General features: G+C 33.1%; 1 protein-coding gene across 3 annotated transcripts; it reads left to right on the top strand.

The window, feature by feature from the left end:
• Positions 1-1,073: 1,073 nt before the first annotated feature.
• On the top strand, positions 1,074-13,042 carry LOC130809748 (uncharacterized). Of its 3 annotated transcripts, none has more exons than XM_057675534.1 (10): positions 1,074-1,330; positions 3,288-3,675; positions 6,432-6,638; positions 9,598-9,816; positions 10,136-10,205; positions 10,294-10,491; positions 10,889-10,980; positions 11,689-11,871; positions 11,945-12,081; positions 12,192-13,024. In XM_057675534.1, the coding sequence occupies exons 1-10, from the start codon at positions 1,218-1,220 to the stop codon at positions 12,421-12,423; spliced, it is 1,839 nt and encodes a 612-aa protein (XP_057531517.1). In that variant the 5' UTR covers positions 1,074-1,217; the 3' UTR covers positions 12,424-13,024. The 3 variants fall into 3 exon arrangements, with proteins under 3 accessions (XP_057531517.1, XP_057531518.1, XP_057531519.1); XM_057675535.1 differs by having other exon boundaries at positions 1,108-1,330; positions 10,136-10,196; positions 12,192-13,033; XM_057675536.1 differs by lacking the exon at positions 10,294-10,491 and having other exon boundaries at positions 1,108-1,330; positions 12,192-13,042.
• Positions 13,043-13,397: the final 355 nt, after the last annotated feature.

The raw sequence follows: 13,397 nt of genomic DNA, 5'->3' as shown, positions 1-13,397 counted from the left end.
CGAAAAAATCGAAATGTTAAAGGCATGTTATATTTTCCATTTGATTTGTTTGAATTTTTGCTCTTATTTTTAGATTTTTGTTTTAAAGTTTTTTACTTGTACAAATTAAAAACCCTAAAATTATTAATATCTATTTAGGAGTTTTAGAAAGAATAATTTTAATACAATACATGCAAATTTGATTTTCGGTGCAAAATATACAAATTGGTGCAATTCGGTCTATTTGGTTCAATTCGGATTGCTATTTGAAAATTCGGTTCAGTTCAATTTGGATTACAAATATTATGATTTGGATTTGGATTGAAAATATCAAAACCGAATTTTATTTAGTTTGATTTGGAATTGTATCAAATCTAAATCAAAAATCAAACTTTCACCACTAGATGCACATTATTAACACATGCACTCAATTCCTTAGGCTGCCTCCTGCTACAACATTAGACATGCAGTGACTATAATAGTAAAAAACTTTTGAAAGTAGGTTGGTATTTTAAGTACATTTATATTATGTATAAATTGTTTTGGATCATGAATATTCTCAACCCTGAGGGGTCTTTGCTTAGGGTGAATCGAGGTTACCGGTAACCTATTACTACAGGTTTATTTTCCTATATAAGAAAAATTAAGTATACTTAAAAAGAACTTTCCTCCACCACTCCCATCATTTCCTTTTCCCTACCCCACTTCCATCATTTTTTCACCTATGAGATTTCTTTTTCACCACCGCACTCTTTCCCCCCTCGACCCTCTTCGCTGTTAACCCCACTTGGGGTAAGGGGTGATAGTGGCAAAGTGAAGGGGTATTTTGATTTTAAAACTTTTTTGTAGAAAATATTGCCAAAAATTAACTATTTTTTGTTTAATTTGTTAAAAATAAATTTAAATATTATCTATTTTTAAATAAATTCATAAGTAAAAGTTGATTTATACCTGATTATTAAAAATATTTACGATTAATCAAAAGTTAAAATTAATGTTGAAAAAGCATAAAAAAAAAATTTGAATTATTCAAGTTAATCTTTACTATCAAAAACCATCAGTCCATTTTATAGTATTTTAAGGCATTTATTACTTTATTACCTATCAATCACCATAACAAAACCTCGATTTTTAGAAAATTAAAAATTACCCAATTTGCAGATTCCTTCTTTGCTAAAACTAAAAGGTCAATTGTGCGCAAAGAAGAGAGATAGAAAGAAGAACACTTTCCAACAAAAATGGCGCAACAAAGTAGTGGGATTCCCTTGATTGAAATCTACTGGTCTTTGGTTGATAAAGCTGATAAGAAGTTCTCCAAAATCAGGGACTTACCTCTTTATGAACGTAACAGGTCCAAATTCTTGGTCCTTTTTTTTTTTTCGAGATTGTTTCTTTCTGGGTTTGTGTTTGATTTTGTTTTTTTTATACTTCTGTAAAATTTGAATAATTTGGCTGTTTATTTTTCATGCATAATCTTGATTGAATTAGTGTGATTTGATAATAGGAAGAATTCTAGTTACTCGTTTGAGGGAAGACTACAGGCAGTACTGTTAACATGTGGAGTATGCTACTTATAGGCTACATGATTGGGATATCTACTCAATTCTTGATTGAAAATCTTGTTTGACTTATGGCATTAGACTCATATGATCACTCTTCATTGCCATCGGCAATTTAGATAATGATATTTTATTTTAGGAAATCGCTTGAATTTTTGTTGCATTTAGTGTACACATTGGATATTAGGGTATGGTCTTACGTATCCAATTCTCCCCAGACCATAGACCCTGATCTTTGGTGGGGTATACCGGGTATGATGATGATTGAATGTTTGGACTTGTTTGAGATCATGAGTTTTGAGTTTTTTCTTGATTTTACCATTTTCTAATGTGGGTTATTTGCTCGAATCCTAAGAAGCTTAAAGGGAGGCAGCTTTAAGATTTGTACAATCAGACCTGATGGACATGATTTTTAGTTTTTGAGAGATAGAAATTTTTTGCAAGAAGTCTCTAGAGGAATACAGTACCAATTATTTTTTAGTTCGTAGTCTTTGTCAAATTCTTTTTTCTTTAGTTCCTTGTCAGCTTCAAGACCACAATTGCCTCACTGGGAGGTACACTATGGTGGCTAACAATTGGTTCTTGTTTGACCTTGGCTTCTTCACCCTCATGGAAAATCTGAAGGGAAATAGAGTAAGCCATTACAAGATACCTTTTGGGAACGTAAGTTACACTTAATTATATGGCTTTAACGGCAAGGCCCTAGTCACCCAATGCCTAGATTTCTACTTGTAAAGATTCTTTGAGACTCTGACTATGGTGTCAACGACATATTATCTTTTAGATTGCATCAACATTTAAAATATCCGGTGAAATTTGACGAGGTCAGTGTCATATGCTTACAAAGAGGGGGCATAATGGGATGCAGGATCCACAATTTTGAGAAGAGAAGGGAAATGAATTAAGGGTTTGTTTAAGTTTTTTTACATGGTACACCCCTCTATCAAGTGAGAGATTATGTTGGTTGAAAAAAAATTAAATTAGAAATCAAGGGAGTAAAAAAAGAAATCATGTTGGCCCTTTTATTGAAGTAAATTAGAAGGTTTATTCTTGAACTTGAAACACCGAGAATTATAGTTACAGAGAGGGAGGGAAAGGAGAGAGAGAGAGGGAGGCATTTGCATGGCTGAGAGGAGGTAAAGTTTTCCAAATGCTGCAATTTTTTTTACCAAGTTTGGTTATCACCATATGAGGTATTCTCCAACTAGCTTCTTTAACTTATTACATAATGACTCCATAGATGTAATCGATTGTAATAGTTTGCTAACTAGATTTACTGGTTTACCCCTTATTCTTCCTATATGAGTTGTATCCACTTTTATATTAATTCTCAATATAATTAAAGGAGTTTGCAGGTTATTTACTTCAAATTAGTTTTGTAGCTCTTTTACTCTTTATGTTTTGAGTATTTCTATTTTATGACTTGAATTCTGACCTAGGTGGAAACCACTAAATGACATTGAGGTAATGATATGTTGTTTTCATCCAAAAATAGGAGCATTAGTAGAGTTTGGTGCCCTATGGAAAAAACATGTATATGAAAAGTTTATTCTGCTGTTCAGCCTAATGAACCGACTGACCTATGACTCTATCAGAGTCTATCTTATTTAGTTGTGACCTTTGAATGGATTTTTTAATGATGGTTAAATGGAAGTAAAATATTGAGGAAACTGTATATTTGGAAGAATTTTAGCTATTTGGATCATTGGTCTGTTTGTTGATATGGAGCAATATATTTTCTCTTTGCAGGTTTGACACTTATTTTTACAAAGTATTCAAAGTTTATACAGAGTTATGGAAGTTTCAACAAGAAAATAGACAAAAACTAGTAGAGGGCGGGCTCAAGCGATGGGAGATTGGTGAGATTGCTTCTCGAATTGCTCAGCTTTATTTTGGACAGTATATGCGCACAAGTGAGGCAAGCTATTTGTCAGAATCATATGTATTCTATGAAGCAATATTGACAAGGGAATATTTTAAGGAGGGCTTGTTACAAGATCTTAATATAGCAAATAAACAATTGAGATTTCTTGCTAGATTCATTACAGTATGCTTATTGTTGAACCGTAGACATATGGTTCATCAGTTGGTTAATCACTTGAAGATTTTACTTGATGAGTGCAAGCGGAGTTTTCAGGTTATTTACTTCAAATACTTCTGTAGTTCTTTTACTCTTTATGGTTTTGAGTATTTCTATCTTTTAACTTTTCATATGATTTCGAACATTCCTTATATTGATGAAATGTCTCTTGTGGGAAAATATCTTGCATTAGTGTGTTGGCAACCACTTAATATAATTAACAATTTGTATATGAACATGAATAAATCTTTGTTTTTAACCTGCTTACAATTTGTATATGGTCACAGACATTGTTGAATTATAATTTGAATTTCCTGAAAACACTCATGTAGTCTTATGATAGTGCTGTTATTTCATTTTGAAGTTTGAATATGAGAAATAGGCGTGTAAGAATAGAAGACTGCATACATGTGACCCCCTTACAGTGCTTAAGCGGAAGCAACTTTTGTGACTTTTGGAGAATGTTATTTAAGTTAATACTAACAAAACATGATCTTCTGTATTTATGACTTGAAATGCTCCATTTATCAATTGTATAAACCATAAAATGATAGTTTGAGGCTTTAAGCATTTCAAACCATTCGTTAAGACGTGGGGTAAGGAGTCTCTGACATGATTTAAGGAACATATAATGTGGTTCTATGCAAAGGATTTTAGTTTGAATGGCTTTCTGAGGTGACCCTATAATATGAGGTGGTTTCTCAAAACAATTTCCTTTCAATATTGTTTTTTATTAAATGAGGAACATATAGTCTAAGACTCGAACGAAAAATAGAGGGTTTTTTTGTTAATATAAGCTAGTTATTCTGAAATTGGGTTTTGTTCAGGTTCGAAATTGGTGGAGTTTAGAGGAAAATAGCGGAGTGAAACACTGACTTGGAACATCAGTCATGACTTGGTTGATAAGGATCATGCTTGATTCAATGTATGAGGTTTTCAGTTTTAGTTTAGGATTTGTAGATCAGACATATAATAATACTTGGTAATAAAAGACTATAAGATTTTTCTCTACTCTTGGTGATTAACTCGTCATTGTTGTTGTTGTGATACACATGGCACATTTTCTCCGCAGCAAATTTACCTTTACCGGATGTGAACTGGGATGATTTTAGTGTAATAAGGCAACAAAAAGTCTGTCAAATTTATTGAAGAGGCACTTACACAATTTCTGTCTGCTGATGTTTGGGAAGGCTGTGTTTTCAAATTTGTCGTTCTATTTGGAAGCCATATAGTCTTCTAATGACCGGAGCCTCACTGCATAATTACATTATTTTTTTTCTTGTTTTGGTCCTCTCAGTATTGCTTATGATGTTTTCATGTTCATGGCCATGTTTTCCCTGTTTCATACTTTCTTGAGTTCCCTTCATTTTTTGAAAGATTCTTCTCTTCAGTCAAGCTGCCATTTTATTGCACATTTATTGGAAATCTTTCTATAGGAATGCTTTCACTGTTCTAGATGTGGGGTTCCTTTCTTACTCCCAACAGCCTTCCAATCACAAATCTTTTCATTTGGTTATTCTTTATACTTTATCATTCCCTCGACCTCAATGAGTTTCCCCATCTATCACTTATTGAAATACATCCACCAAATGTCTTCATCTATTTCGTACTTATCTTTTCCAATCTACATGACCTTATCCCTAATAAAGGATCCTCTTTCCATGGGGATAACTCATGAAAGAGGAGTATTGTGGATTGCCTGGTGATAGTATTACCCTCTTGCAATTCTATTTTCTATCCAAAGGTATAATCATAGCCTTCTAAAAGATGCTGAGTGGCTTGCAAGATGACCCCTGCATTTCTGTCTTCTGTCATCAGATCTTAAGTGTCTTCTATCATTAGATATTAAGTGCAAAGAATGGAAGATGTTTTGTGGTGCTTTACTTAAAATTCCAACAAGTTCTATTTGAGTATTTTTTAGGATGGTTCAAAATAAGTCTTGCAATTCCAAGCACAGAACTCTTTCCACTAATAACGGAAAGGTCATGACAATCTTCAACCTATGGTTTTGATTTTTAATTTCACACTATGGTTGGTGCATTACAATGGTAAATTTGTTTAACAAAAATAGTTATACTATTGAAAAGCATAGGTTATTTAAGTTGAACCTACATCTGCCTATTTTTTATAATTCATTCATGTCAATAAAGCTCTATCAGCAACTTAAAGGAAATTCAAGGAGACTTGTTGGGTGATGGATTATTGGAATAGGACAGAATTAATGTCTTTTGGGAATGATGGCTGCCCCTGTCTTGACATGAGACCCTTATACACCAAAAACAAAGCAATTAGCAAGTGCTTCTCAAGTGGAGATTAGTTGAAGGCAGAATATGAAGTGGAAATCTTGCATGGTAGAGCAAGAATATATTTAGATCATGAAAGGTTTGGAATTTAATGGAGTGGAGATCAGTATATATTTTTCATTGATATGTTTGATTTGACAGCCTACAGCTAAGTTGTGCATTGTGAAATTTTTTGAATGATGCTGTGAAATGTGAACCACTTTAGATTTCTGGTACATTTACATAAGCCGAGCTAAACATCGGATGATTTTGCTTTATATTTAAGAAGGTGAATGTTGTTTCATTGTTGAACTGTTCTGATTACTCTAAAGTCTCATATGTAACCATTTTGTAAAAGTTCAAGTGACTTGGTTGGCATCTTGCGTCTTTTAGAAGCTTATATACCTTTCTTTAACTCGTGATGTATCCTTGTCTACTAAATATCACCTATTCTATCAAAGGATGTATTTTTAGCATAAGGTTGTTGGTGATAACTGATAAGTTGCATGACATCCACATTCTAATTTCCAGGAAGTTAACTTCAGAGAATGGAAGCTGGTTGTCCAAGAAATCGTTAAATTTCTGAAAGCTGACACCAATTTTTTGAACATAAGGCCGCTGAGATACAGTCTTGTTCTTGATCCTCATCCAGACACTCTGCCACATGTTGTTTCACAAAACCCAAAGAGAAATTTAAAATTACGAGATGCAGTGCTAAGTAGCTATCATCCTAATGAGGTTAGACCGACTTTCTCGTCTTTGTCCATTTGCTGTATGTGTGTTCAGTGAATATTGTCTTAAAGGATTGTATTTCAGAAGGAAGCATTAGGTTTTGTACCAATGGTTTGTTTGTTAGCCGGTAATATATGTTGCTAATATAATATATGTTAGTAATACGAATGCATTTTAACTTGTAAGTGTTCTTTTGCTAGGAAAGTCTTGTGTCAATATTTATGGTATGCACTGTTCAACTATGTGAGAAGTGATGCTCAAACTTGGGTATGGGTTTGATTCGGGTATGGATCCAACTGTCAGACTCAACAAGTTCTAATTTCTAGGACTCGCGGACACGTTTGGGAAGTGTCCAAATCTTTATTTGGACTTGTTTACTTCTTTTTTTATTGAAACTACTTTCTTTGCTGTTTTTTAGTGATTACACTTTCAATTTTTACACTATCCTATGCACTATTTTAACAGACATATCTTTAAATGTGCATAATTAAAAATTATAAAACATTGATATGATTTAAATATGCATCGAGACGAATCAAACAAGATGCTACTTGAATATGTTTTTCTTTTACACATTTGATATTATAAAATAAGATTGACTGATCAATGTTTAATATTCAAGTGTAGTCATTAAAAAACGAGGAAGTATTTAATAAAAGAATAAAAGAATAAGATTATGGAGGATTAGGAGTTTGTGTTGGGTGACTTCACATCTACCTGGTATGACCTTACACTTACTATATCATACATTAGAGTCATGAAGTAATTGATTTGAGTTGCATTCATTGAACTTTTATGAGTAACCAAATGGTTCTAAAGCATTCTATACTATGTGTTAAGCATAACTAGGTGATTGCCCGTGCTAAGCACAAGTTATTAAATATTTTATCATATTTAACATATATCTTTACTAAATAAATAAAAAATATCAAAAACAGATGAATTAAAAAAATAATATTGATACGCAATTTGAAATATAGGTTTGTGTACCATAATATACATTACGACGGAAAAATAAAGTTAAACGATACATAAACCTAGTGAAATGGATACATTTATAACAACTTTTATCAACTATAAATATTGAACCACTTTTTTGTATACGATATTGTATGTTAAAGTATAAATATTATCATAATCATCACATATTAAAATCTTTAATTTTTGCTTACTTTTGACCCATGAAACAACTATATATGATTGATCATTCATTAATACATATTGGTAAAAATTTAAAATTTATGTTAGGTAATAATCAAATGATTGAATTCTAATTTTGTATCTTGTTCATTTTTTTCCTATCAGGAAAATAAAATTTTAGATTTTAGTATTAGGAAACAATATCACGATTGTTATTGTCAATCCTTCTCAAGTTTAATTAATTCTCTGTAGATTTGCTAAATTAGAAAAAAAAGAGATCCAGGTTTGATCAATCAAAATAATAACAATAAAAAGCAATTAAAATTTAAATTTATAAATAAATCATTCACATGCATAGAAAAAATATGATATCAAAAATCAATAAATAAAATATTTAAGAAAATAAAAGATAAAAATAGACTAATGCAGGAGATATGGCCCATTTATCGAGATTGTTTACATGCTTTACTTCTCTCTTTGGTTCGATTTAGCTAAACCTAAAAAATCTATAGAGAGAGATAATTAAAAATAAAAAACCCAATTTTTCAGAAATGAGAATCGAAGAAAGATAGGGAATTTTTATGAGAAAAAGATAGAAGTAATCTTCCATCACAATTTGCAATGATCTTCAAAAAATGTGATAATTAACTTAATGAGACATAAAAATTCAGTAATGCTGCAGTAATTAATTCCTTGATTGTAGGGATTATTAGTAGATATTCTAGATTTTAAAGGCTATTTGAGATAATAGCGTATTCAGTACTCTAGTTATTAGGAAACAATATCACGATTGTTATTGTCAATCCTTCTCAAGTTTCATTACTTTTCTGTAGATTTCGTCCATCTCTAAACACGAGTTACTTCCCTTCCATTTGAATAAAGAAATTAAAATTTGCTAAATTAGAAAAAAAGATATCCAGGTTTGAACAATCAAAATAATAACAATAAAAAGCAATTAAAATTTAAATTTATAGATAAATCATTCACATGCATAGAAAAATGATGATATCAAAAATCAATAAATAAAATATTTAAGAAAATAAAAGATAAAAATAGACTAGTGCAGGATATATGGCCTATTCATCGAGATTAGTTACATGCTTTACTTCTCTCTTTGGTTCGAATTAGCTAAACCCAAAAAATCTATAGAGAGATAATTAAAAATAAAAAACCCAATTTTTTAGATATGAGAATGGAAGAAAGATAGGGAATTTTTATGAGAAAAAGATAGAAGTAATCTTCAATCACAAGTTGTAATGATCTTCAAAAATTGTGATAATTAGTTTAATGAGACATAGAAAGTCAGTAATGCTGCAGTAATTAATTCCTTAATTGTAGGGATTATTATAGTAGATAATTTAGATATTAAAGGCTATTTGAGGTAATAGCGTATTTAGTACTCTAGTTTTTGGGCGGGAACTAAACTCATCAGTGACACGTGTCCTTAGGTGGTCTCTGTTTAAGTATTGGATATAGATGCAAAATGTGGTCTTAAGTGCCAAGGTAAAGTGCCAAGTCGGAGCATAATGCAAAATGTGAAGACATCGTTTCTTCACAAAGTTTTGATCCATCCATTTCCAAACGAGAAGATGGGTGTTAAGTTGGAATGAAAATACATTAAAAAAACATTTTTAGGGATTAAGTATCATTACCATTGACTTAAGCATTGGGCTTTCCATGTACAATAACACGAAATATTCATCTCAGTACCGCCAATTATTATCATTTGGCGAACAGGCAATTAGGTTACTTACTGATCCTATAGATCTTGACCATCAAGGTTGATTCATTGTCTTTTACGTGTTTTAGCGTTCACAATATGCAGGTGAAATTCTCAGAGGTTACCTTGGACACTTACAGAATGCTCCAGACTCTGGAATGGGAGCCTTCTGGAGTATTCTATGACTCGGTAGGTGGTTCAGGTCCAAATGGAACAACAAAAGCTATTGGCCATAGCCCCACACAAGATATTTTTGATCCAACCTTGCCGGCTAATCCACGGAAAGCTGTCCTTTACCGCCCATCCGTGACACATTATATTGCGGTATGTGTAGCAAACTGTTTATTCTGGTTCTAGAAAAAACATTGTTAATTTACTCTGGATTGATTTTATGTTTTTCTCTTGCAACTGCTAAGAGAAAGATGAAGGTTAACTAGATTTTGGATTTTCATTAGTGAATTAATTTTTGAAAGTGATTTTTATTTATGTGAAGTTACAAATCATGTTTGCAAACAAGGACCATTCAAAAATAACGTCTTGTAATTAGTTTTTGAACTTTGCGGTGCTCCTTTCCTTCATCTCTATCAGTTTCGTATATAAGCTTAATGTAGGTAGCAACTTAGGCTAATAGTACTTGGTGCAGATTCTGGCCTCAGTTTGCGATGACCTTCCGCCTGATGGTGTTCTCCTCATATATTTGTCAGGTTGTTATGGTAAATAATGTCTTTACCCTGCTTTATTATTTTCCATGTGTTACAAGGTATGGATAATACTTTCTCTTACATAATTTGAATGTATCAGGGAAAAGTGGACCGGTTTTCTCGTCCTCCTCTGGTCCTGTCAGTCGTCTTGGTCCCGATAACAATGTCAAGACTCCTCAGACTTTCTTGCATGAAACTCATGTAACTGATGACCTAAGCCATTTATCTATCCCAGGCTATGAAGGTTTCTTTAGTAACCACCTAGATTGCATACATATTGGGTCCCGTGGAAATGAAGGTACTAGATACATGATAAATATGCAAATGTAAAGTTTCTTTTGGGTGACTTTACTCTTGCTTTCCCTCATTTCAAAAGCGTCGTTATTTAAGTTTTATGTAGTCCTCAACACAAATGACTGGGATGCCAGATTCGAAGTTTGTGGCTGGGGTTTTTGGTGTAGAGGCGTGAAAAGTATCTCATTATTTTATTTAATAGATATAAAATCTAATGAACATGTAATATACTAGTATCAGCTACTATGATTAGAATACTTGGTAAATAAAGTACACTGAAAGCTAGTAGTGAGTGGTAGAAAAGACGACTAGAAGCAGGATACTGTTATGCATTTTTTCATATAAGAAATAAATATTTTTTTTAAGTCGAGGCTCATCTATTAGTTCAATCTTCTTTTCAGGTTCAAATTTCATTTACCCATCTGACTTGCTTCCATTTACAAGAAGGCCACTTTTCATTATTATTGACAGTGAAAGCAGTACATCTTTCAAGGTAAAGTCTCTGAGCTCCTACGTATTAATGATACTACTGGTTTACCTTTGATTTTTTTTTTATCCGGGAAAACTTTCCTGAGTTACAGGTGTCTATTTGAAAACTTGATGTGGATTATAGATAGGGCCAATTGTGTGATTCTATTGCCACGATCTGGTTTCAAATTTACGAGGGAAACTCAAAAGCTCTCTCTCCCTCTCTGGCTGACGGTCTTTGATCTGGTTCACCTTCGTAATTATAGATTTTGTTGTGTTTGGATCGCGACCTCTTCATGATGAAGGTATTGGTCTACCTTCTTTCCCATCCTCTCAGATTAGTCTTGCACGGGACTCACTGGGATGAAGATGATGAGGATGAGGATGATTGTTGTTTGTTGTATGCAATAATGGTGTTAAATCATGGGTATATTTCTTTTGTTGATGTACATTTGTAGAAAATCCTAATCAATAACTGTAATTTTAAATCATCATAAAAGACAAAAAACATACTAATAAAATAAGCAAAACACAAATGAATTACAATTTAAAAAAATGTCACCCTATCAAGTCCCCCCACATGGGTGTGATTTGCCAAGTCCGCAAATAAAAGTTATTAACCTAGAGTTGCTCCGTACATTTGTATTGTCTGCTAAACTGATAGGGGTTATTCCAGTGTAATCATTGACTGGTTCACGTTCACCACATTGACCTTTCTTTTAAAATGTTGTAGATTATAAGTGGATCAGAAAAAGGAGAACCAGCTGCAATGCTCCTGTCTCCATGGTTTTCACCGCCTACTTCTTCCGGCGAGTGGTCTTGGCATATAAACGGGAGTCTGTTTACCATCTTCCTCACAGCTCCAATCCAGGCATTCTGCTTCCTGCTTGGATTTTCTGGGTCTGATATTCAAATGGTAAATGTTTTAACTTACCTGCTCATGGCGCATTATTTTTAAACAAAGCTTATAATCTTATTTTATGACTCAGGATGTCTTTGAAACTGCAAACGAGCTTCTTTCTTCTTCTATGAATGAATGGGGGTTGACGTTGGCTACATCAGGTGCTCTTGATCCTGTTTGGGCCCAAGTTTATTGCGATCCATTCCTTCGGCGCCTCCTTCTTAGGTATGTAAAACCATCTGTTCAGACTTTTCTGGTCTTTGACAACGAATAATCGTCATTTTTTCGATGTTCAAAGACATTAATCTTACTGATGTTTCTTTTCCATGATACAGATTTATATTTTGTCGAGCAGTACTTACCTTCTACGCTCCTACACATAAGAAGACTGAATTCATTCCCCAGTGCCTGCCTTCTCTTCCGGAATATGTTCATCCAACATCACCTGCAATTGAATCTACTATAATTGAAATCGCAAACGTGTTTAATGCTGCAAGCAGTTTCGATTTTTCAGAGAAATCTGTACCAGCCATAGTTCAAAAGAGTAGAAATCATCCTGAATCATAGAGAGATTCCTCACCAAGGAGATTACAAGACTTTTAAAACTTCTACTCTTTCTTTCTGAGTTTTTTCCGAGCTTAGAAATGACCGCCTTTTATATGAAGCACCCAGCTTGGTGAGACGGTAAAAATGAGGTCAGAACTGGGTGTAAAGCCTGTTCCGCGTGAGCAACTCGCTTGTGACGGTAACGTGCTGCTAGTCGGAGGGATTTCCAGGTTTAGAACGAAAAACCAGTTTCGATTTGTACTAAGCTTGATGATCAAGTATTTTTCGACTGGCTTTTTCTAGATTTGATGTATGGTGTGGGTCAGTCAGTGTATTCATGTAAATCACCCTATTTGATGTATTGTTGCTTCTGTTCCTTCATGGTGCAATAAGTTCTGAGTAATTGAATTAGTTTAAGTTCCAACAATAAACATGCATGTCCCCCTATGCCTTTTTCCTATGATATACTCGAAAATAGAAAAAAGTAATCTTTTTATAATAAAAAAATTCCAAAAGTAAGCGCTGGAGCAAGATAATTTGCCAAATAAATGTCTTTTACCTAAATTTGAGATGAAATATTGTCCGTTATTAGTAACAACGGATGAGTATTAAACTGAATCAAAGTCAGCTTAATAATTGTCTAATAATTGTCTACCGGGTGATTATTAAGGTATTTGACTTAGTTTAACAATTGCTCTGCTGTTTGTATTCCATTGTGTTGTTCTTTCAGTAGCACCAAATCATATGACTCCATATTTTTAGTTAAAAGTGAGTCATAAATAATTAATCTCTGATGATTCAAAATGATGATAAACAGGTTGCTAATAGCGGAGGAGGAAAGAATCGGATGAATACAAGGATTCAAACATGAAGAAGCAAAAGCAGCTGCCTACGCGTGAAGCTATCGAAAGTCATACTCTAATCAAATGTTTCATTTGGTTTTACACACTTCTTGATACACTATTTTATATTTTTATTCTTTAATCTCTTTGGAC

The sequence above is a fragment of the Amaranthus tricolor genome, chromosome 4 (genome assembly GCF_026212465.1).
Source record: "Amaranthus tricolor cultivar Red isolate AtriRed21 chromosome 4, ASM2621246v1, whole genome shotgun sequence".
Lineage (NCBI taxonomy): Eukaryota > Viridiplantae > Streptophyta > Magnoliopsida > Caryophyllales > Amaranthaceae > Amaranthus > Amaranthus tricolor.
Note: the sequence above shows the minus strand (reverse complement) of the source record. Positions and strands in the feature narration are given on the sequence as shown.

Coding starts and splice junctions, on each gene's coding strand:
- LOC130809748 (XM_057675534.1), top strand. CDS start 1,218: ATGGCGCAACAAAGTAGTGGGATTCCCTTGATTGAAATCTACTGGTCT. Junction 10,206..10,293: donor ATATTTGTCAGGTTGTTATG/GTAAATAATGTC, acceptor TGAATGTATCAG/GGAAAAGTGGACCGGTTTTC. Junction 10,492..10,888: donor TGGGTCCCGTGGAAATGAAG/GTACTAGATACA, acceptor TCTTCTTTTCAG/GTTCAAATTTCATTTACCCA.